This window comes from Labrus bergylta, chromosome 3 (genome assembly GCF_963930695.1).
Source record: "Labrus bergylta chromosome 3, fLabBer1.1, whole genome shotgun sequence".
Taxonomy (NCBI): Eukaryota; Metazoa; Chordata; class Actinopteri; order Labriformes; family Labridae; genus Labrus; species Labrus bergylta.
Window position 1 is genome coordinate 20,868,364 of NC_089197.1, and position 24,970 is coordinate 20,893,333.

At 38.5% G+C, this 24,970-nt stretch overlaps 2 protein-coding genes across 6 annotated transcripts in view; both read right to left on the bottom strand.

Annotated features, from left to right (window-relative positions):
• Window positions 1-2,555: 2,555 nt before the first annotated feature.
• Window positions 2,556-7,431, bottom strand: sinhcafl (SIN3-HDAC complex associated factor, like). Of its 2 annotated transcripts, none has more exons than XM_065952934.1 (6): window positions 7,280-7,431; window positions 6,065-6,219; window positions 5,828-5,927; window positions 5,615-5,729; window positions 4,702-4,856; window positions 2,556-4,591 (listed from the first exon to the last, which is right to left on the bottom strand). In XM_065952934.1, the coding sequence occupies exons 2-6, from the start codon at window positions 6,190-6,192 to the stop codon at window positions 4,412-4,414; spliced, it is 678 nt and encodes a 225-aa protein (XP_065809006.1). In that variant the 5' UTR covers window positions 6,193-6,219; window positions 7,280-7,431; the 3' UTR covers window positions 2,556-4,411. The 2 variants fall into 2 exon arrangements, with proteins under 2 accessions (XP_065809006.1, XP_065809005.1); XM_065952933.1 differs by having other exon boundaries at window positions 4,702-4,859.
• Window positions 7,432-8,161: 730 nt separating this feature from the next.
• dennd5a (DENN/MADD domain containing 5A) overlaps window positions 8,162-24,970 on the bottom strand; it is a 35,680-nt gene continuing 18,871 nt past the window's right edge. For 2 of the 4 annotated variants that reach the window (XM_020661384.3, XM_020661380.3), the window contains 19 exons: window positions 24,000-24,187; window positions 23,027-23,335; window positions 21,168-21,383; window positions 20,824-21,058; window positions 19,189-19,339; window positions 18,977-19,070; window positions 17,665-17,796; window positions 17,313-17,465; window positions 16,928-17,015; window positions 16,754-16,841; window positions 14,478-14,606; window positions 14,010-14,131; window positions 13,769-13,914; window positions 12,801-12,919; window positions 12,526-12,707; window positions 12,187-12,269; window positions 11,238-11,361; window positions 10,388-10,556; window positions 8,162-9,610 (listed from right to left, as the gene is read on the bottom strand). In XM_020661384.3, coding sequence (XP_020517040.1) covers window positions 9,427-9,610; window positions 10,388-10,556; window positions 11,238-11,361; window positions 12,187-12,269; window positions 12,526-12,707; window positions 12,801-12,919; window positions 13,769-13,914; window positions 14,010-14,131; window positions 14,478-14,606; window positions 16,754-16,841; window positions 16,928-17,015; window positions 17,313-17,465; window positions 17,665-17,796; window positions 18,977-19,070; window positions 19,189-19,339; window positions 20,824-21,058; window positions 21,168-21,383; window positions 23,027-23,335; window positions 24,000-24,187 — 2,912 coding nt within the window. In that variant the 3' untranslated portion in view covers window positions 8,162-9,426. Of the gene's footprint in view, window positions 9,611-10,387; window positions 10,557-11,237; window positions 11,362-12,186; window positions 12,270-12,525; window positions 12,708-12,800; window positions 12,920-13,768; window positions 13,915-14,009; window positions 14,132-14,477; window positions 14,607-16,753; window positions 16,845-16,927; window positions 17,016-17,312; window positions 17,466-17,664; window positions 17,797-18,976; window positions 19,071-19,188; window positions 19,340-20,823; window positions 21,059-21,167; window positions 21,384-23,026; window positions 23,336-23,999; window positions 24,188-24,970 lie in introns of all 4 variants that reach the window. The other 2 variants (XM_020661381.3, XM_020661379.3) reach the window with 1 other exon arrangement.

Below are 24,970 nucleotides of genomic sequence, written 5' to 3' on the forward strand. Positions count from 1 at the left end.
TGCTGATAACTTAGTCATCTACTGGCTAACAAAATAGCCCTGAAAGAGAACATGACAAACAATGTGGTTGCTAAGCAACGCTCCAATTGACAATGTTTTCACAGTGTTTTAAATTGAGGTCTGCATTATTATTATTATTATTATCATTATTATTATTATTATCATGGTATTTCGGTGGAAGAATATGGTAGGCCAACTAAAATGCTTGGTTATGTTTCACACAGGGATCACTCTTAATTCCGGTATACGTTTTAATATCTTTAAAAAAAAGTAAGTTTCCCTAAATAATCTTTAACATAATCATTAAAGATAAAATAGGCTATCAAAAAACAGACGTTAATACTTTTTTAAGATCACACTGACAGAAGGCTACAGCGCCTCACAAACCTCCATTTTTGTAGCTTTCATCAATCTAAACAATTTTACAGTTTCTTGTCTACAGACGATCATAGAAACATTGGTAGGTCTGAGAGAGGGACAGTATTTTTATTATTATTATAATTATTATTAATATAATTGATATCATCATCATTAATATGCTTATCATCAGCATCGTGGATATAATCAACATCAGAAACATCCTCAAAATCATCATCATCAACAACATTGTCATCGTCATAAATATCATCAGCGTCAAAATACAATCGTTAAGTTCGTCAGTGTAAGCTACATGAAAGATCTGGATGTATTTAAAATAGTCTGAAGACCAGTGACACTGCTGCGTTTTCAATTATCTGCAGAGGATTGTAGGCCTGTGTGTTTGCAGGGAGACCTGCCAATAGGTTGCAGTATGCCTTAAATACTATTATTGTGTTTTCATGTTTATTAATTGTAGTTAAGACAAGTAGCACCAAAATGGATTTACAGAGCAATACAATTCAAAACAAATGATTGAAAAATATTGGCACATTTAAAACTCTAAATTTCCCCAACTGCGTTTTTTTGTAAAATGTTAGAATTTGTACGGAGCTCTACTTCAAAGATTCAAATAGACAGTTTATGGATGTTTTCCGTTTTTCCCAACTCTGTACATTAGGTAGGCTACAATAGGCAGAACATCTGATAATATTCAGAAATTATATCTCTATGTTGAAAAGTTTTAAGTTGAATAATTCTTGGAATTTACCCTGGTGTGAAGAAAAACAATAGTAAAACTTTACTTCTTACAGGTTGGAAGTGGTGAGGCAACAATGCCACCTTGTGTCTAAGAGGTGTCATTAACATCCAAGTTATGTCGGCATGTCAAGCCAAAAAGAAATCAGTCTAATACAACTGTTTTGACCTGGATTTAATCTGCATTAAGATACAATTTGTTGTTTTCACACCCTTTCTTAGTGTCAATGATTTAGTTGTAAGAGCCGTTTGTTAAAGGCCTATACAATAACTAATGAGCGTTAGATAGATAGATAGATAGATAGATAGATAGATAGATACTTTATTGATCCCGAGGAAAATTCGTTAGTATGTAAATATGACATGAATAATCGACCTAACTTACATGTCATACATTTCAAGGAGTGATACCTGTCTACTCTTCAGTGTTCTCATTTGTCCAGGTCATGGTAAATCAAAGGCAGATCAAAAGGCAACTGGTGTAAAGCAGAGAACGGGAGTGTTATCACCCTTGCTGTTCAATTAGGTAAACTCTGCAATTAAACAAAAAACAATGACCCTGCAGAAAAAGTGCATGCCCAATAGCATGTACGTATTTCAAATACCAACAGGTCAGCATTGTATAATTACTATCTGGCATGATAGAACAACAATTTGTTCAAGCGTTTCCACTCCTTATTTCAGGGTAGAAAATGTGACTTATTCAAGAGTTAAATGCAGAATTCAACACTTTTCTAGTGCAAATTTTTTTTGTGTCCATATTAAATAACATTCAAAGTATTTCAAAGCACTCTGCAGCTTCAGTCCAGTATTGATGGTTAACAAAGGCTGGACTCCAATGCTTCAGAGACTCACTTTATCTCTTCCTTGCAGATGGATCAAAAGCTTGCTCTCAGGAAATGCTATTTAAGTTAATATTAAATAAAAGCAATAAAGTAAAGAAAAAAAAAAGAGTAAATGAAGATAAAAGATGAGTCCTCGTGGTTCAATGAACAGAGGACATTTTTTTAAAGGACTAATATGTATTTGGGTAGTTTTCAATTTTTAATTTCACATTTATTTATTTTAGTCCTTTTGACACATACGGAAGAATCCATTAGATAATCCACTTACTATTCTGACTGATATCAAGCAAGAGGGACGTTCATGGAATGTAATTTACAATGTGCCTCAAAATGGACTTGAGGCCAGTCCTATCATTCAAACCCTGAACACTTAAAGCTTTGCAGTGAAGAGTATTTGCTAACAGATGATAAACTATATATAGTGTGCAACAGCAATATAGCTGTCTCTTATTAGAACCCCAATCTATAAATGTCCTCTAAAGTCAAACAGAGAGAAGTAATTTTACCAAACTCCTCCACAGAAGTGAGTTCAATCTTCATAAACTGCCACCTCTGACTCACTTGCACAACCTACTGTTGGAGTAACAAACATTACACTTATTTTTCTCACTTTTTTTATTACAATACAGTTCTACTTTGTGGTACAGTATACAAAAAAAGCATTAAACATCTACATGGCATGTTCAAAGGAAGTGAACAAAATGAATAACAGTCTTTCGGAAAGTCTCTACACCAAATATCACAAAAAATCTGTTAAAAAAGTTTTGCAATAAATAAGTATAAATTACATGATAATCATAGAGAAAATGTCAGGTAATTCATTAAGGCACATCTCACATCCCAAAATGTACCTCGCAAAAAACAATATGGCAACTCCCTAAGGACAAAAAAAAGCTTATTTTCCAGCTTCAAAAAGAGGGAGCAGCATTTCTCCTGTTAGTATGAATCATACATGCATTCAGCTACCCTGCCGCAGAAAGAAAAGTTAATATATTACGCAACTTCACAGATCATTGCCTGTCAATTCATTAAGTCTCAGACAGTAATAAAAAAAAAACATAACCGTTGTCACTGCAGTGTTAATTTAAGAGACACGATGCATCATGGCTTAAACTGTGCAATTAAGTATTATTTCAACACGACAAACATAAGAAATATCTTGAGACAATTATGAACTGATATTGGGAAAATTATTGCTGATAAAATGGATGCTTTTTTACAAGCCAATTTGGTTAAATAAGGACCAATCACTTCACAATGTATTAGTAAAATGATAGCCCTGAACACTTCTCACATTCAAAGTGTCTGCATAGTTTGAACTGTGACAGTTTTTGAAGATAAATCATAGCACTGGCATTCACAAAAACACTTCCAACAACATACATAGTAACCGTAAAACACATGTCACACGTTTTCTAAATGCTCAGCTTACGTCCATTACATGCCATTAAACAGATAAGGATGCTGCAATACAGCAGCTAGCTTTCCCTGCAATTTACACACATTTCTGAACAGGTTCCAGATATGCACACCTGTAGAGAAATATCCTGAAATAAATGAGATGTGAAAATGTGCTGAATATTACTGGTCTAATGAGAAAGTAAATGTCTTGGAGCACACAAAACATTTTTCTACAGAAGTAGTGGTTTGCCATTGTGTTATGTAGAAATGGTTTGATGTAAAAAACTGCATTCACAAAAAAAAAATCATTTGCTTTACAACATGCATTATTTCATTGGAGACTGTACAAAGAAATAAATAAATTACTTATGTTATTTTGAAAAGCAGAGGAATGTACTGCATGCATAGTGTGTCAAACTTGACGCATGCTTAAGCTGTGACAATGTCAGAGATTATGGGTTCTTTTCCAGACACACACAATAAAAGCTCATTAAGTTCATAGAAAACTGTTGTGCTGATCATCTCTGGTTTAAACTAAAGCCATTTGTGTTCTAAAACAATCCTACATATTCAAAAATGTGCACATATGGCACCAACAAGAGAGCATTTCAGTGACGTGTTGAACAGCCTCTCCAACACACATACAAAAAGCTGGTATTAGAAAAAGCTGGTCTCTTTCATATGCACTCTTACAATTAGTAAATACAAAATAAAAAAGGTAAACAGTCCTGATATGTATAAAAAAGGTGACAAAATATTTACAAATCATCACTAATTACAAAACGTAAAAAAAAGTAGATTCAGAAACGGAGTGGCAACAAAATTCCTTATCCTATAAATAACACTAATGCCCATGATATTTTTTTCATTTTGCTTTATATAAAAAAGAAATCAACTCTATACAAAAGTTAAAAAATACCCATATGAAAAGGAATTTAACAAAGGAACATCTAACAGGTATAATTTGGGGATTGGAAATTCAGAGGTCTGCCACTGGAGACAAATCCATGTGGATGCCATGGATAACCCTACAGGGGAATTTACTAAAGCCATCACCATGTTTCTTTGATGTCTTCTGGGAGCTGCGCTGGAAGTGTGTCCGGAAGGTGTGCGGCCACTTTGGTGGACGCCAGTGTCTTCTGTTTTTTGGAACTGCAGCAGGGCTTGAAGAGTCGAGGATCAATAATCACTTCTCCAAACCGCCCCTTATAGACAATCCCACAGCACACCTTCTGCCTGGTTGGGAAAAACGGGCATATTTTAAATCAGTTTTTATTCATGTTTCAAGACATACATTTTGAAATACGTGATGTTATCAAAAGTTTTCAATGAGAGCAGAAACTTGCCTTTTCCAGTAAGATCGGTCCAAAAAAGAGAAGATCGAGGGAGTCGTGCGTCTTTGTTTTGACTCAATGTCTGAGCCGTCATCTGACAGGTTGCTGTAACTCGGGGACTGAGCAGGAGACACACTGGAGGTCGTACTGTGGGCATCTGAGTCTGCTTGGAAATCAAAGAGACGATTACATGCTGTCGTGGGTAAAATACTAAAATCTTAACAGTTACTGATCATTTGAGTGGAGAAGTGCCAATGAGAAGGGGACAATATAAAAGTATATATTTTAATAAAAACTACGTAGACTGACAGTAAGTCAACACAGAGTCTGGATTAGAACCAGAGGCATGCACTATGACTCAAATTTAACATACCCAGGATATCCTTTAGTTAACCTGCTTCATAAAGAGTAATGACTAGCTTTGAACAAGGTAGTCAAATTGCTGTAGTTATCCAATTTATAAGTCAACCTAGAGTTTTGTAATCTACATGAACACTTTCACATTAAAGAGAACTTTTTTTTTCAGCATATACATAGAAAGTATTGAGGCAGGAGAGAAACATCAATCAAAAAGAAAAATGGTAATAGGGTTGGGGTTAGGGGTTAGAGTTAAGTAAAAAGTAAAATCATTGGTATTGGTGCAAGACTAAATCTTAATATAAAAAATCTGAGCCTTTGATTATATTGTCGTGTTGCTTTCTATCAGTTGCTCCCTACCTAAACCAGGTTACCTGAGCTGGTAGGGTGTGTAGCGTATGTTATTATGACAGGATAACTGTGCCATAGAGTTACATCCTGACTTCAATCCTGCTTCTGGTACAGGCCTTTTATTGATTTAACTTAAAATTGGAAAAAATAAAAAAAACACGACAATTTTTTTTTGACACACGCCAGTTTCTTGTTATTTATTTGCCAACTTACTTTGTCTCTTTAACTTGTGAAGCTTCTTAAGCTTGCTTTTCCTCTTCCCATCACTGTTTTTAATCTTCTTGGGTTTTGTCATCTTGAAGCCTGGTCCAGCTCTGGCATCAACCACCTGAGTCAAGTCAGGAAAACCATCCAGTCAATTTAAAGTTAGAGCAGGACAATGAGACTGAGATATAATTCCTACTATTGTAAGCAGATATTACTTACATGGTTCCAGTTTTTCTTGGAGCCATTTGGTAGCTTCTTCCACCTCTTAACCAGTAACACACATGCATTACAAATGTCTCCAACACGATCTTCTGATAGCCTGAAAAATGAATGAAACGCACAATTGCTAAAGTTCCTGATAGTCATTTAAAATACTTGCGTTATGTACATATAAGCAATTCATAAGCACATTCATATGATACAAATACAGCAGATGAATGAATGAGAGCTTCTTACCCAAAACACAGTCTGAACGTCTCCTCATATCGACTGCTGTCTGTGAACCGTGAACTGGAGGATTTGGTCTTGCAGATGCAACAGCCGTCGTTACTCCGGTATATCTTTGACTTGTGAAAGCCGAACATTTTGTTGTTCAGTGTTGTGAAAGAAACCTGTAAATCGACAACAAATGAAGGTTATTCTCCCAGTCTCCGTTACACGCACCGTGGATGTCTGCAGACAGTCGCTTACTACTACTACTACTACTAGAAAAGGGGGCGGTCCCAGTACGCACACATAAACACACACACAGGCAAATCTATCCCAACACTAAATTTTTAATACATATCGCACGAAACACACGGTTTGAGCAGAGAAGCTTTTTTTTTTTTTTAAGTGAACTGAATTCAAAACAGCAAGCCAATCTTTGGAAAATACAAAAAACATATTTTAACTATTGAAGCAAAGTTGCGGGAACAAGCAACACACAAAAACACATAATAATAATAATAATGTCCTAACCGGGTGATATTGATTAAACAAAGGGAGTGTTGAAGAGAAGTTAAATCTGATGCAGTAATACATGATGTTGTCTCCCGCACATTCAAACACTCAAACACCAATAAGCTTCACTATCGTTTACCGTGCTTTATTCTTACGTTTATGTCACTTTTAAATTAACTTTAAACCAATGTAAGTTGTTAGAAATCAACATAAGAAAGCAGTGAACACAGGGCATGGGTCAGTCATTTGTTTACAGTGATTAGTCGACGCAGAAAGCGGGCAGCAGCAGCGCTTTTTTTTTTTTTTTTTTTTGAAGTGAAGAAACAAAAAGCTACCGGGCTCTCCGGTGAATTATGTGCAACCTTACATAACACACTGGTGCAAACTTTATGCAATTTTTATGCAAATGTTGTCCACATTTGAATGGCATTCAGAAAAAATTGCAATGAACGCATACCTTCCCTTTAAATTCAAACTTTCGCCCGCTAGAGCGCCAAATACGGTTCATTGTTGTTAGCTGTTAGCATGCTAGCTAACCGACTCTGCTACCATTACCACGCCACACTGTCGTTCACTTCCACGTTATCCTATTGTCAAGTGGGTTAGTCCTCGTACACACACAACGTCAGCTTACAACAATATCAAAACACAACCGGTCTTTCCACGCTAAACAAACAAGTACAATTTCACAAACGTAATTCCTGTGGAAGAGAATTAAAAGCGACTTACTGAACAAAACTTTGAATCTTCGCCGTATTCTTTTCACGCACTGCGCATGCTCTTACTACTAATGCATACAGCTGGCCATTAGAATACGATTAGCATAAAAAGCAGCAATGAAAGGAATATGCGTACAATGCCCATATAAGGAGTGCAGCAGTCGAGTTTGAACCGGGTTTCAACCAATGGGCGCTATCCTCGACCCCTCTTCAGAAGAGATGAATGATGGGAGGTGTAGTGAACGAGCGGGAAATATGTACGCCTTCAGTTTCAACGGCCTCTTTTTTTAAACTCAACATCCCATGAAGCACCTGGCCTCAGGCTTTAAAGAAAAACAGCCATTTGACATGGCGCGAACGGGTTTGTTGACATTTTCTCAGTTGAGAAGGCACATTGAGCGGAGATTATAAAGCTTTGTCTGTGCTTGGTACCGTGTGCACACCATGATCTACACTTACACTTGATTCACAACTGTTTAATGATGACTAACTGTGATTAACTTTTGAATTCGAGACATTTTTAATCCTCCGATATTTTTAAAATAATATTAATAGAGGAAATGTGAACAAAAATCTACAATTATTTTCATTATCAACCCATCTGGATATGATTAACATTGATCAATATAGGTAAAGTTACTTAATTTGTGTGTACTTAATTTCACATAGACCTACTTGAAAAATTGTTTGTATTAATTAACTAATAATCCTGAAGCCAGGCTGACTGAAATGTCGTAGGCTATTAAAACCAATAATTATTTACATTTAAGAAGCCGAGTCTTGTGGATTTTTGAAGGACACATTTTCTAACCAGAGAAAGCCCATTCAGCAGAACATAAAATAATATAAAAGAATGACTGGTCATCAATAAAAACAACCCAATTCACTCCAACCCATTACAGATGCTTTATTCTTAATATTTTTTTACACTGTACAGTGTTGCTCACTTAGTAAACACTACGTTACACAGCTATGTCAATAAATGTACAACAGTATTGGAAAACAAAAATATATATCTCCCAAGATGCTCATGTGTGGGTCGTACACAGACGAGTACAACACAGTCATTCCAGACGTTGTTGGCACAGAAAAGAAGTCCTTCACATATTTGATCTCTTGTTCTGCACAGTAAAGTTCAATGCATGTAACAGAGGAGGGCCTGGTAACATCCAAGACACCCCTATGTAGTTTGTAGAGGGTTGAAACTTGTGAATATTGCATAGCAAGAAACCATGATGAGAAAATCAGGATAGGGGGATGAGCTGTCCTCATATGGGAAACCAAGCAGACCATTCTGTATGAGGATCGACGCGACCACTCGTGTTTGTTCAGAGAAGAGGGCAGATGTAGTGTTAGGGCTGGGATGATGGTAGGCAGAAACAGTTGGTTGGAGGTATTTACATGAAGGCTGTCAATTTGATCCACTTTGCACAGAAAGCCAGGTAAAGCATCTTCTGGAGGACTTGGGGTATTCTCCCTTATCCAACTGGATAAACTGTCCAACAGGCTTAAGCCACACAGTCAAAATCATGCAAAAAGGGTAATTTTTAGGTGTTAAATTTACAAGATCTGCAAACTGGTACATTTTTCAGGGAATTGGCCAAATGTAACAGCCTTTTTATTCATCTGTATGTGATTCATCTTCACACTACAAACTACCTGTCATACAGATACTTATAAAGCATACTTCTGCAAAAATTTGCTTCAAGCTCTGCGTAATGACATTGGAATCTGAGTTGACAACAGAGCAAGCAACTTGACTGATTTAACAAAATAATACTGTTTTTCTCTGAAAATATATATTAACAGTTTTGATCCTCACTTTCCCTTAAATATAGCCATTGTCAGCAGTCAGCACAATAACAATGAAAATATTTAGCTGTCAATAAAACATAGCACGAGTAGGTCATCGTCAATAATGTGAAAATCATGGGTCATAATAGAAAACGTTTTTAAAACATAATTTTAACATCTAATGGCAACATTGTCGAGGAAAAAAATAACATATCTTGAAAGGCTCATTGCACTTAATATATATGGCAAATGTAACAGTAGCTTTAATATAAGCCAGAAAATGTCCTTTGCTCAAGTGGGTTCCTGCATATAAAGGTTCAATTATTCTCTTTAGTGGTTCCCGGTGATGTTCCTTGGTTGGGTTTAGATACCAACTCCTTTGACAAGCGAAGCCTCCAGGGTGATGTTGAACTCCTGTAGAGTTTGTAATACTCTGATCAGAGAGTTTACCAATGAGCGGTCCTTAATCAGTGCAGTGTCCTCGTACATCTGAGTGGTGACTGGACAATCTGCGAGCAGAGCAATCCAGTGATGCAGTAAATGGTCCCTGAGAGAAGAACACACCGACACAATATTACACATTTCTGCACGTTTCAATTTTACAATAAAAGTATAAAAACTGGATTATGCAGTAAAAAAGTGAATTATAAAACTTTCAACAAATTAACTAATTGTTGCAGCACTTCTATAGTGTACTGAGATGTAATTAATAGAAATCGGTTAATAATAAACACATTTGTACATCAACATACAAACAACTGCATCAGTATACTGTACACTCATCACACAGACACAAAAACACTAAAACAGGGAGGAAGCACTGATGGAAACCAATCAAATATTTCATACATCAAGAATCCTCCAAGGAGAGATCATTTTCACTTGACTCATCGCAGGTCAGGATGCAGGGTCAGGAGGAGAGCAGTGCATCCAGGACTGATAGGTTGCTATGTTCTTATAGGGTTAGGGTTGTTCTTATAAAGGACTATTCAGCAGGAAGGATTCATTTGTATTCTTTGGGCTTAAGCTCGATTCATGTGCTAAAGAGTTTGCAGAGACTAAGCAGGCAGCCATAGCAATCACCGCTTCTAAATTGTAAATATACTACATGGCAGTGGATATACAGTATGAGGATACAGATTCTTTACGAGAGGAACAGAGTCAATACTCACCACTACAACCTATCAGCAGCTGAAATCTTATTTTTGCTATACAAGTTTCACTGCACTGAACCTGAAGACTGAATGTCCTTGTGAAACACAACAAATGTCCTCGACATCTAAATATGTCCTGATGGTAAGCTAGTGTTTTTTTTTCGACTCACCTCGCACCCAGACAGACGAGCATCTGGAACTTTCCGTCCTTGCCAATGTTTCTCGACGTGTTGTTGATGGCGCGCATAAAGCGGCAGAAATGGCGAACTCTGGTTTGCCAGTTTTCATCCGGAATAACCTCTCGCTGCTCTGCACCTTCAAAGTACACTTGTGACTTTTCTGTTGAAACAAAAAAGAATCAAAAGAAAGTTAGGTAGTAATACATTACACGGTATTATTTAGATGTTTATGAATGATAATTGACCCCAAATAGTGTTTCAAATAGACAAACAAAGTTCGAACAAAACATCCTCAACACAAGTTTAACCTTATTCATTGTTTCCACAACTTTTTTTAAATGGAGTAGTTGATGTAGTATTGATTTTACGTTAATTATATCCCAAACCAATCCTACTCAAAAACCCATTCACCTTTTTCCACCAGCATGATCTTTTACCAAACAATAGTAGTCGTAATCATTTATTTCGGTCACAAGAAAAAACAAAAACATTTTGACCGAAAAGGTGTAGGCTGAAGCTTTAGCTTATTACACCCAACCTTGTTACAAATTGTATTATTTAAGACACTACTAGTTTGGTTACAAAAAACTGTAACAATGACATAAGCAGTGAATACTGCTGCAAGAGAACTTTTACTTTATGTTTGTTGAAGCATGAAAACAGGTCACTATTGGAGGCAAGTGTAGCTGGCTATGACTTCAACTGGCCAGGGTGGCTATTGTTCATGATGAAAAAAACTCTTACTTCTTCAGTACAGAGTCTGGTTGTTTGATAGCCAAACTCTTTACATTGTGGATGGAATATCATCAAAACGATATAAGAGATTTGAACGAGTTTTTACCCAAGAAATCCCAGATGAAGACATTCTTAAACAGTCTGGGTGATTTGAAACCGTGCTGGAAAACTTGCTCCAGGGCCCAGACGAGGCCATACTCCCCACAGAGGAGAAGAGTCAGACTGCCTCTCTGTGCAGGGCAAAAAAAGAAGGAAAACAAATGTGGTTAATTGAATTTATTTTAACAAATGAAAATAAAAAAATACAATTCTCAACAGCTTCTTAGATCCAGTTTCTAATATAAAGTAACTTCTTTACTGCCCTGTGTCTTGCAGAAAAAAAGACTAAGGTGCAAACTAACTGGTGAAATATTTACAAGACGCCGCTCTCTGGCTCCATAGGTCATTTTTTATACAGTAAGGAATCATTATAAGAGATAACACTGTTTACATCTGTGATGAACCAAACTGATCAAATGTTGCTGTGTTATCGGCATGTGAATCTAAGCATGTAAGCAAGCTATCATGTGTATGTTTGAAATACTTTACATGACATCAAAACACACAAGCATGCCATAGAAAACGTAATATAGCAGCACATATCTCAACATTGTGATAGCTCCAACTACAGAGTACATTTAAGGGACATTTTTTTATATAAGCAGCCTCTCTCCATTGTTCCATTAGTCCTGTAAAGAGGTGGAGCAGTAGTGAAGGGGATTTCCCATTCAAAGTCCTTTGTACTGTTAGGCTGGCTACACATTATTATTACTGCCTTGAGAGCAGAACAAATATCAAGTATCAGTCTGGACAAGAACACGATGATGAAGAATGATTTTTATTTCTGAAGACCAGAATAAGCTCTTCTCTCATACATTTAAACAATGTGAATAAAACAAGTCGCTCCCCAGTTACTGAGGGGCTTTGGGACCACCAAAGCAGAAAGCTGCTTTTCTTTCATTTGTGATGAATAATGGAACTACATGTTGGGGCCTGTCTAGACTGCCGTCTCTCACCTCCTTCTCCGGTTTGTGGAAGTGCTTCACAATCCCATTGATGGCCTCTCCGACTCCCTCCTGGATCTGACCTGTGTTTAACTCTGCATGAGAAGAAAAAAGGGCAAACAAAGATGCTCTGAGATGATACGAGCAGACACAGGGAGAAAAACCTCCTCACTAGGTCTTATCTATTTATCACTCTGTCTTTTCTTATTCATGCGTTTACATTTTTGACAGTGAGGGTAATAAGAGCAAGACCTCAAGCATGAGTAAGTATAAAACAATTCAAACAAATATGTCTAAATGGCACTTTGACTTAGGAGTTGGTACTTATTATTATGTGCTTGAGTAACTTACTTGGTTTGCTGTTTGGCGAGATGGTGACAAACCTCCTCATCATCCCGGGTGATTGTTGCATGGGGGGAGTGCGGCACATCCTTTCATCGTTCTCTGTGCTGGGGGTCATCAGCTCTCCCACCAGGATCCTCTCCAGACTGCCGTCATCCACACCCTTCCCCAACCACCGGCCACATGGAAACCTGCACAACAACACACATTTCATTTATTTTTTGAGAACCAAACCGTCAAAATATGAGCAAAGTAGTTAGATGGTTCTCTAAAGAAACACTCACTTGTAAGTGTGTCCTGTGATCTCATTGCGGACCATGACAGACTCCACCAGCCACTTTGCGTAGAGCCCAGAATTATCATGACCCATCTGCACAGTGGTCAGCTTGCCCAGGTTCTGGCACTGAGATAGAGAAGAATGGTGACATCAGAACACACAAACCAAAAAAATAGCCCTTGGAATTACTTCCATATGTTTTTTTTTTTTGGACATGATTTGTTTCTATAACATGTTGCAGGAAGTGGAACTGGAAAAGGAAGATGAGCAGTCAGGTGATAACACAGCTTTTGTCTAAAGTTCGATCTAAAAGCAAACATGAAGAGTGGTGAATGACTACCTCAGCTGTCTAATAACATAGTTCAGTTCAGTTTACAGACAACGTTTAAGATGACCTCTAATGCGTACATGTACAACCATTCATGTGATGAGTCATTATTATTGACAATAAAGGTCTTAAACAAAAATGAGTATAGACAATCTGACTTAACTATTGTCTTTTTTTAAACTAGTTTAATCTTGAACCTTCAGCAACAAAAGCACAAAGTTCCCTGTTTCCTCCTGAACTCAATTGGTCTCATGTTATTTTGGGGTTATTATCTATGCTCCTTGTATATTTTCATTTAATTATTTTTCATGAAGCATTTTCTTACATTTCTTGGTTATTTTTTGCACATTTCATCCTCCTAATTTCAAACAAGGTATGGCTGTTTTTAGTTAAAAAAATAAATAATATATATACACTTTTATTGATCCGATATTATTTAATGTTGATGGTTCTTTAGTAGTGTTTTGTTTAGTGGTTAGAACCTCCCAATATAACAAGTTGCAGAAACAGATTATTGCCATAAACAACAAAAATGATGACAAACGCTAAAAAATTGAGACTAAAGTTGAAATAAAATAAAAATATTGAATGAAAAAAACAAGTTGTAGTTAAATGCAGTTATTCTATATCAGAAATTTAACACCAACCTCAAAAGTGATCTCCAGAGTGTTTCTGGGGACCTGCAGGACTCCTGTCTCTGCCAGCTCACCAGAAACACACACCCATGGGTTGGCTGTGAACATGGAGCCCCCCAGCTTCTTACTGGAAACCACCACCACATGGTAGGGGATCACTGGGAGACAAGTCGAGAGAGAAACGTAATTATTATTCAATTCAATTTAAAAACTGATTGTTTATTGTTGTTTGAAAATTGAATAAAGCACTCACTTATGGTTGTAAAGACATTAGTGAAACAAAAGTAATCAACAGCATTAAAGGACAGGAGGTGGTAAAGGAACTGCTCCTTCTCATCATCACAGCGGAGGAAGGCGTACCGCTTGTATAGTTTTCTAAAAGGAAACAAAAAGGATTGTTTGAGACGGTAAGGTCACAAAGGCAGACAGACGCCCCCCTGACCCAGTTCAACACTGACATATCAATTATGAAGAAGGCCTTGCATGATTTATGTGGCGGTGGACTTAAGTATGATGCTTTGCAAATTCTTCAAGAGTTAATGTTTTATAAATGGGTATATCACACATCATGTTAATTTCATCTGAGACAGACATTCTTCCACAAAGAAAGAAAGAAGGTAATGATGAGGCAGGAAGAAAGACACTCTTTTGTCCTTGAGACTCACTAGCCAACCCTGAAGGAGTAACTGACAGCAGGCAGATTTGCTGTTGTTTTGCTTACTTTGTAAGTTCGTGGTCTGAAAGCAGCTGCTTCAGGTGTCTGGATAGCAGCTTCTTCTCCATAGAAAGACGAACCCAGGCTCGGGCTTTGCCCACATCTGTCTTGATTTCACTGATGTTCTGGATGTGTCTGAAAGTTACAGAAGAGATCGACATAGAGGTCAGGAGAGGTATAGAGTTTATACATAAACAGGATTTTTTTATCATGTGAAAAAAGGAAGGGTTTATCTGAGACAAATGTGTGTTTATTATTGTTAATTCACTTCGATGTTTGAACCTTAGAGTGCAGAGGTTTTACATCGGAAGGCTGCTTTCATATCAATCTGATGAAAGTAAGGATGTAAGTGGCAAAGATTTTGAAGTAGCTCAACTGATAAAAAAAAAAAGACAAATATGATTAATAGATGGATTCAACTGATTTAATCAATACTATATTGGTATTTCAATGTATTTTTAATGATTATTTAAAATAATACATAACTAATCACAGGTTTCAGACTCAAATGTAATGTATAAAAAACGGTTTTGTAAATGGTATAGTGCTTTTCTAGTCTTCCGACGACTCAAATCACTTTTACACTGCAGGTCACACCTACCCATTTACACACTGATGGCAGAGGTTGCCATCTAACCCTATTCTTACACACTCATACTCCGCCAACAAAGCAGCGGGAGCAACTTTGGGTTAAATGGCTGGGGATCGAACCCCCAACCTTCCATTTGAGAGACAACCTACTCTACCAACTGAGCCACAGCCAACCCGGATATATTTGTATTTCAACCTATCCAAGAGACTAAAATGTAATGCTATAAACAGATGGGCAGAGAAGCGTTATGTTTTAAAAAAACATCATATATATTTGGTATTCTTGCATTAAAAAGGACACAAAATTATCAGATTATCAAAATGTTCAATAAATATAATTTCTGCGCTGCAAATGTTGTTCAAAAAGAGCTCAGACTAGTGGATATATAATGCATCATCATTGGTCTGATTTGACCACCCTGAGAGGAGCAGCTCAGCCTCTCGCTGTGGTGGCATTTTCAAACACAGACTTGGTCCCATGTCATCGCTCGGAGCTACTATCATGCCTCCGCCGTCCAGACACATTCCCTTCCACTCCACCTGTGCCAGAAGCTCGTCGGCTGAGAGCTCCTCGAGTCTCACACTCCACCTTCCATCCCCCTCCCTGTCTACACCCTCCACGCTCACTCACACTAAGTAACCCAGTTTTCTCTGCTCGTCATCTCCATGGCAACAGAGGAAAACATCTACTGTATGCACTCTTGTTGCCTCTTAGATAGAAAACACATATTTGAGTTATTGCTGCCATCTCTATCTATCAAGCCTTAAAATGTGAAAAATTCAGTTTTAAGTTGTAAGCCTGAGAGAGGCTGAGGGATGCCTCTGCGTCACATGTGTTGACTAAGTGTGCAGGGGGGGGTCGATCAATGATGCAAAGTATGAACGCCTCAAGCTGACCCCCCCCCCCCCAATCTCAGTCAGACTGGCGGGGGGTCTGGTAATTAGGCTGGAAGTAACGTGCTGTTACACGTACTGACTGAGCACCTCCTTCTCACATCACAAACATGAATAACATGACGACATTAAAGGCTGCCATATCACAAATACACAGGTGTGCTGCAGAAGCTCCTGGGGTAAGTGAAAGGCTCAGTGTCTTATAAAAATGTTGATAAATATACAACATCTTGAGTCAAGTGGGGCACTTGCTTGGCCCTAAGGTCTGCGATGCTTTTCATGGTAATTAGCCTCACCAGTTTATGTCTGATTGTGTGTTGGTGCTGCATGTCCCCCATGATTTTCAAATATCTCACTATGTTCTCACTATTGCAAAGCTCAAAACAACTTTTTATTTATTTTTTCTTACAATCAGAATATAAAGCAAATGTAGCGGGTGGCACCCTCTCTTTATATCGTTTTATTCAGTTCCTGTATGTGGAGACCATAGAATGTATGGCGGAGACACTAGTAGAAGGTTGTACTCCATGAAAGATAGTTTCATCATGATTGAACTGAAATAAATCAAATGAATAATCCTGACCCTCTGAGGATCCTGTCTGGATCCTCTTAGCCATTAATTATAATGGAAATGTACAACTCCATGTAAGTCTACCACAGGAGGGCAGTCTTATCCAGCTAACCTCTTATCATCATGACCAGCAGCTTTAGTATTTCAAAACAATCTTTATGTACCCTTTATGATCGCAAGCAACTTTCCTAATGTATTGCTCCATTGAGTTCACATTACACCTCACCTCATGTCCTGGATCAGGGAGACTTTAAGAGGGGCCATGGCTGATCCACCACCATCAGATTTGCGCCTCTCAGTGTCATGAATAAAACCTGCTGAGCAAAATTATTTATTTTATTTACTTCGGCCTTACTAAAAGAAAAGTCCTAATTTGTTAATCAGGTGAAATGACATTTACCTGGAGGTCCCAAAGTGCCTGGAGTTACATTTTTCTTCTCTTTGCTCTCCAGATAGTGCAGCAGGTGGGACCACAAGGCAGATTTACCCTTAAAGACAAAACCTACATGAGTGCCATAGTTTGCTCTGAGAGAACTGTATGACAGGGGCCCAGGATAGCCAAGTGCTAATACAGCACGACCCATTCACAGAGGCTACAGTGCTCTATATAAGCAGCCCAGGGTTCAACTCTGACCTCACTCTAATTTTAATCAACAAATGTCATCCTTTATAATAAAAGGCATGAAAGCCCTAAAGTAATCTTTAGAGCACTGTATGTCCACAAGCTGTGGAGAATCAAACATCAACTATTATATATAAAAGTTTGTTGATCCTTTTTTTCTGACCTGCTTAACCTGCAGCCCGTGGCTCCAGATCCTCTCCAGAAGGTCACAAAGACTCGCAATTAGAGTGTTCTCTTCCACACCGGTGATGCTGACCTCTCCGTGACCCAGCTCCACAGCCTCCCGACCCATCTTCTCCACCAGCATACGCTTGGTCTGCAGGGAAACAAACAGGAACACATACTGCTTTCAGGTGAATTTCTCTAGACAAAGCATCAAACTGATAACACTGAACCTGCTCTGTGGAGACAGCAGTTCTTTTTATGCATTTTCAATCACTCAAAATGATTATGATTCGATATCGTTGTTATACCTCCTCCCAGAAAGATGAATACTAGTCAGTTAGAGCACAAACCTTGTTCCTGCACTCCTTCAGCAATCCTTCTACAAATTTCCAGTTAGTTTGAGCGATGACTGAAGGGGACAGGTTGGACAGTTTGGGCTGTCTGATGGTCGTGCCCAGGTTTCTGGCTTCCTGGATGTACTTCTAATAACAGAAAGTGAAAAATTAGTCAGCAAATATTATACAACAAACATACAGAGAGAGAGAAAGGGTCACCTTTCTCATGGGCTCACAGCACAGGTGAAGGTTACCACAGGGAAACAAGAGGAACTACAACTACAGGATTTCACCTCACAGTTTCTTCTACAGTAATGGAGGCTTTCTTCATTTTTTTGTAATGCTTAATTTGAGCAAAGGTGCCAACCTTGACATATAACACTCAAACAAAGCTGTATTCATCCTTACAAGCAGTGAACCTGTCAAAAATAAAAGTTAAAATGATCACTAAAGGTGAACTATTATTGATTAAAGACAAAAGATCAATATTTAAAAAAAAACTTAAATTCACACTAATACAGCTGTTCATGTTCTTTACTTTGACATCAAAATTTAACCAGCCAATAAGGGATCATGCTAACATGACCAAGTGCACAATTTCCATCCACTAGAGATTCACATGGTGACTCTCTCCTGCTCAGGCCGATAACATATGATGGTAAATTCAGTGCTCAGCTTTGTACAACAGCATAATACCAAAAGCTGTGCTAACTGGTAAAGATGAATAGATCCATGATGAACATATTTGTGTCATTCATATCAATACTCAGGTCTAAAGCAAATCTGTTGATATTTTTGAAATATATGTACCAAGTTCCATTTTGTTTGACTTTGTTGGCATCATTTCATTTCTATAAGTTCCACATATTTTATCCCCAATATGACCACCCCACAGAATAGAAAAAGTTGGAAATGAAGGATGCAAAGGAAGGTAGAGACTACATGAGCGTAAAGGTCATGTGGTCCCAGTGTTGAGGCTTAATGGCTTACATATTTCTAAAACATACCACGTCCACAGTGACCGACTTAAGACAGGGCTTGAAGGACTGCGAGAGCCAGTAGTAGTCAAGAAACAGCAGGAGCTGCAGCTCCGGAAACAAACACTCTACATGCTGAGAGCGTGTGAGCGTGAGTGCAAGAGAGGCAGAGAAAGAAAAACAAAAAAAGACAAGAAGTTTGAGGAGGAGGAAAGTTAAGCAGACAAGAGGATGAGAGTGATGCAAGAACAAAGCAAACAGACAACAGATCATGCAAAATGAAAAAAGCTCAGGCAGTCAATCTGAGCGAATACATGCTGACAGAAGAGCACAGTGCATGAACCTCTCACCTCTCTCTGGTCATTGTCTAAATAAAGGTGCTCAGCGTGCTGCTTCTGTCGATCCCGCCTCCTCCACTGGGCAGGAGCACTCCTCTTGGTCCACCTGTAACACAAACAGCGACCTTTACAGAGACATGTTTTGAAACACAGCCTTTCACTTCAGACTGACCATGGATAACAACATTTTTTTCCATATAAGTTTCAATAACAGTTATAATCACTTGTTGCTGGTGGGCCCAGTAGAGAGCACGTCAGACTGCAGTCGGGGGAAGAAGCCCCGCTCGTAGCGGCCCTGACCAATCTTCATGTCCAGCAGGTGGGGGTGCAGGGCAGTGTGGTCGATCTTTGTAACTCTCATCTCAATGAGTTTCTCTGCAGAGGAGACGTGGGAGGTGGTGAGATGACAGGATGCATTCATCATTTTCATTTTGTCCATTTCATCCACTAATTGTGAGGGAGGAGCGATTAAGTGTCCTTGGCACATTAAAGTATATTTAGGTTTCAGCAAAGCTTCAGTCAACAGTTGGGTTTGTTTGTACAATTAAAGAGATCAGGTGGTCATAAATGGTCGAGGAAGATAAAGGAATCCCAAAACCAGCAGAAAAATAAAGTTTAAAGTCAAGTATTGAAACAAAGATAAAATACAACTAATAACGCCTTATGTCTGTAAAATATAAAAGGCCCAGCATAGAACCAAAAGAAGTGTCAGAAAAGACAAAGAATAGATTCTTCTTGTTTCTTTCATTCTTTAAGAAATCACTGCAGAATCCTCCATGAATGCAGCTTTAGACAGTGACTTTCTGATGCCTGATTATCAACCCACTCACACGTGGGCTGTGTTATCACAAGCATCCATGAGTTAGGAGGAAATACAATCAACCTTACATAGATGAAAAGAAAATGTAGCCAAAGTGCCAAAGATAGGATAGGAAAAACAAAAAGGTTCAAATATTTCAGACGAAATGTTAAGATGACTTTTACACACTCTGTCTAAAGCTGTGATTCACAGGAACACAGATTTGGCTCATGGCAAAGAGTTGATGTCACCCATTCAGATCCCCAATATATAGATGACAAACAAGTGCATTATCTGGTAGGAATAATGCACCACAACCTGAAGCTGCAGGTGTAGAAAACGACACTAACGCAATGCATAAAGGATCTCACAGAGGACTCATTATTTATAAGGATACGTTTGTTTGTTTTTTACATTAAGAATCTCTAAACTGTATCAAACACACATGTACACCATATGTGTGTTAATAGAGTTAACAAACAATGAGTTATCATGCAGAGAGTCCGTCTTTCCCCTAAGAGTGAATACATTGCACACACATTCAGACTGCTACCACCAGGGATGCTTGAGGTAACAAGTGCAAATATTACGAGGGTGAGTGTTGTTGTTCTCGAGCCCAATGGCATGAGGTCCAGGAGCGAAAAAATCTGCTCTTTCATATCGCTTTTTAACCAGTTTGTCTGCAAAGAAGACAGCGATTACCAGTCGGTTAACCAACATTTGTTACTTTAGAGGTCTGCCACAAGTTACACACTGTGCAGTTTCTTTACTTACATTCAATCATGCAGGGTGTTAATTCACATACAGACATCAGTTTCTGAAATCCCATGTCTCAAATTAAAAATGCTGTTGTGAGACTTTTCACTTTCAAAATTAAAGCCCAGTCAACCACAATCACAGCTTTTGTCTCTGGATGAGAACAGGTTCTTTGTAAGCTGAAGTATTTTATTACAGTTCTGCACAAACATAGTGCTTCTGAAAGGATTTCAAAACCCTCCAAACTGTTTTTATTTTTATTTTTTTGTAATCCTCAAAGCATTGAATGATTGTCAGGACTTACCCGCTTCTTCGATGTTTGTACATTTCTGGTACATGGAGGTGCGCAGGGTAGGCGTGCGGACATTCAGCATGCGAATCTTATCCACACGGGAGTCGAACACCCTCAGCGTGTGCTCCTTCTCCTCATCATCATGACAGAGGATCTTACTGTCGATGAAGGAGGCGAACATCTGTGTCTCCAGGAAACGTGACAGGAAGGGCAGATAGGGCTCTGGCTGGTCTGACAGGAAGGAGGCCTGCGCGCACACACACACACACACACACAAATTGAAGAGTTAAATTAAATTTCATACCCTTTCGAGCAATGAGCTATACTCTATAAACAATCTTTCTGTAGCTCTTTACCTTGTCAAAGTTCTGCATCTGGTCTCGATTGGTGAACCAGGACTCTTTGTCCTGGTTTGGCTGGATGACAAACACCTCGTAATCCGCGAACATCTGGGTGAATCTGTTGGCGAAGACCTCACGCACCTGGATGTTGGCCTGGTGCATCTTTAGCTCCTCCTCATCACATTGAAACCGTGCGTCTTTATTGCTGCTGGCGTCCTCTCTCACCTCCAGCTGGTGTTCAGTAACAAACACCCAAACACAGGGAAGAGATACAAGTAAGGACAGGAGGAAAAAAACAGAAAAGCTTGTGAGACGAAGAAAAGGAACTGAGGAGGGCATTTATTTGATCTTATCTGCTGGTTATCACTGAGCAGGGGGGTTATGGGAAAGAAAGTCAAGGACATCGGCTTGACTTAAGACCCAAAGCAAACTGAAACACGGTTTCTTTTTTTAGCATGTCAGTAGGTCGACTGGACAGATGCCAGAACTAAGGGGGGCTAAAATAACACAGAGCAGGCCCTGCACTGGATGATTGTGAAAGTTCTACTGTAAACTGTAACAGCAGTGAGTCGAGATAAGAAAAAGCGCTATAGTGAGGTCAGACCTCAGAGCTGGAAAGCTGTACACAGACGATGAGCTAATCCTTTCTTGAAAAGATAATGCTGCCCAATAGCATAAAAGCTGATTACAACACATTCACAGAGACGTTCCCTAATTAGCAGCTAATTAGTGCGTCTCTCAGGCATTAGATCGTGTTTTCATCATGCTATTATCACTGTTATTGAGACACTCTTGTGAGCGACTATATCTAGTGAAGTGAGTATCTGTAAGAGCTTTCTTTCATCTACGCTGTAAACATCAACCAGCACCTTTTCAAAGGAGTCTGGAGGTGAATTTTGAACTGATGAAGTAAAACATCTTCACAACAGTGATGTAGTGGCAGCTGTTTGTTCATTAACATTATGGTAAAAACACAAATAGGACCAACAATCTCTGACATATTTACTCCAAATATGGTAAAATGTCACAATTAAATAACTTAACATTTTTATTTATTATAATGTTTTTTCACAATTTTAGAAAAAAACATTTCTGATGAAAGAACAACAGTTTCCTCTTTGATCTGACAAAAGCTCTATCGAGTTAGAAGTGTGGCACAGAAAGAGCGCCCCCTTTTGTTCATTGTCCCCTATTACAATAATGATGTTAATACTTACAGATAGAATAATAAACATGCATGTTTTTCAGTTTATGTAGTTGATAGAGGTTTCTATTCCATCCATTTTTCAGCAAATGTGCCATTTTAAGCTTTCATGTACAGAATCTTATCTATTTGCACAGATACAAAACTGAATCAAATCTAGGTAATACAACTCTACGAGATGAGGCAAGAGAGACCTCTAGACTAAAGGAGAAGAAATTTTAGATCCTCCAGTTATTTAGAAAATAACAATCAACATTCTTTCAAAGCTTTCAAAATGTTGTTGATTTTGGGTGAAAATGTATTTACTTTGGTGCCAATTGCTGATCACAAATATTGAAATCTCAGAGTCATGGTTGATTTCCAGGCACATCTAAGTCAATAAGAATCTAACTTTGCGCTGAAGTTATCAAAAATGTTTTTTTGGGCTACTGACAGATTTACTTGATATTGTTTAAAGTGCCGGTGATATGATGTGTTTTCTTTGATATATCATTTTTTAAGATTATTTTGGGGGTTGCTTTTGTTTGCCTTTATTTGATAGGACAGCTAAAGACAGACATGAAATATGGGGGTTAAGAGTGGGGGATAGTGAGCGACTGCTCAACCAACAGAGCCAAACCAGTACCCTTAATATATCATTTTTCAACAAATTCAACACTTCTTTCCTCACCTTCTCCAGGCTGACCCCTGTCCTCTTGACCAGCGCTTGCAGTCTGGCGATAGTTTCGTTCTCCCTTAGCAGGTAGGAGTTGAGGGGCGAGGCCAGGTTGCCGTTACGTTTATCAGAGACCATATCAACCGATCTGAAGCGGTATTTTGCCTGGCTGTCGTTGGAGTGAATATTTCCCTCTGGAGAAACACCAAAGGACATGAGCACCTCGGAGATCTCCTGAATGAACTCCAGTTTGTTGGGAAACTGGGGCAACTCCTCTGGCAGTTCAATGAAGTGGTTGTCGATGTCCACAAAACACAGGTTGGCCTGAAATATGACAGAGGATAAGAAAATGATGCATACAAACAGAAGTATATGAAAAGCTTAACATTATTAGTTCTATTTGTAAGGCTAACTGCTAACAAGTCGAACAAGTTCTTAATTCACGATGACAAAGCCAACAAAGTCTATTTTAAAAGGCCCTTAAGATTAACACTACCCGCCATGTCTGACACCACATCAACCCGTCTAACAAACAGCTGACTTTAACACACAGCTTTACAGTTAAGATGCTTTGCTGGTTAAAATTTTACGAGTAACGAAGCCATTCAAAGAAGCTAAAAAATGCAGCATTGAAAGGAATGAGGAAAAATGTTCCTCTGTGTTATGTTTCAGTAGTACAGGAAGACCTTACATCAGCAGTTTTACAAAATAAACCTGCCTGGCAGAGATACAACTTGTGTTTGTGTTTCTGAGCTCAAAGACAATTCAACAAACGGAGGAACTTAATCCCTGAAATCTAAATACACATATCCAAAAAATGTTTTTGCACAGACAAAGAAAGTAACATATGTCAATGACAATGAGAGAGGGAGAAGGTTGTTTGACTGTTTTAGAAATGGGACAGTTAAGCAAAATCATCACTGCTCAATATCCAAATAAATCATGAGGAGAAAGTCATTCCAGGAAGCTAGTCTTTTGGTATTTGTACCTCCTGGGGCAGCTCTAACTTGGTACGGTCATCTTGTCCGTTGGAGTGGAGGCCCATGAGATACGGCACAGGAGCGTCCAGGAAGTGGAGGAGGGAGGCGGGCAGAATAGGAACATACACATGCTGCCACTGGTAGGGGAACATTAAGGCTGTGATGCTCTCTGCCACCGTCATCAGCCTCTGGTAATCTGTTTCACAAACAAATGAAAACAAGGTAAACAGTGATGAAAGATTATAATTCTGCTTTGGGTAAGAAATGCAAAATGTACTGCACAAGACAAGAGAACGATTAGTATTTTATCTTAATCTTAAAATAGATGTTTTTTCATTTAAAGAGAGACAGCCACACTCCTTCAACATAACTTTTCCTCCTAAAGGTTCCTGACTACAACACGTTATGTTGGTGATATTGTTCATAAACACGTGGGCTAGTAAACAGCAGCATATGAAATCACTCAATGTTATCTTGTCACGTCATTTTGAATACACTGTTAATAGATCAGCTCCTATGTTTGTTAGCATGACAGCCAACCCTGCCTCAGAAACAGGAGAGTAACTCTACAGGTTCATCCAAAAATAAATTAGCTTTGTTAGCAAGCAACACCTGTTTTGCTTGCACCTGTTTTTTTTTATTCAGGTGAACCAGAAGGAGACAAAGTGGAATAACTTGAAAAGACAAAAGAAAACACCAAACCCTGCTACAACAGCGTTAACTTGTCTCTCTGGTTGTTGTTTTGTAAATGTAGGAGTGGAGTTGTTGCACCAGTGACCAACTCACAAAGGAATAAGCTGTGATGAAAAACCTATCTCTGTTCAAATCGAGGGATAACACGTCCATAAATGTATGAAAGATAAATCAAAACAGGTGCTGGTTGCTATTTGAACCCAGTAAATACAGTAAAGGATGTTTATGTTATGGTAATAAGGGACACGTTTTGTTTGTGTCTTCAGAGGTATGTGTTCGTAAAAAC

Excerpts from the sequence above, each read along its gene's own strand:
- sinhcafl (XM_065952933.1), bottom strand. The coding sequence starts at position 6,192 with ATGTTCGGCTTTCACAAGTCAAAGATATACCGGAGTAACGACGGCTGT. Across the intron at positions 5,730-5,827 it reads CCAAGAAAAACTGGAACCAT|GTGGTTGATGCCAGAGCTGG; the intron begins GTAAGTAATATC and ends GACTTGACTCAG. Across the intron at positions 4,860-5,614 it reads TCACAAGTTAAAGAGACAAA|CAGACTCAGATGCCCACAGT; the intron begins GTAAGTTGGCAA and ends TTGATTTCCAAG.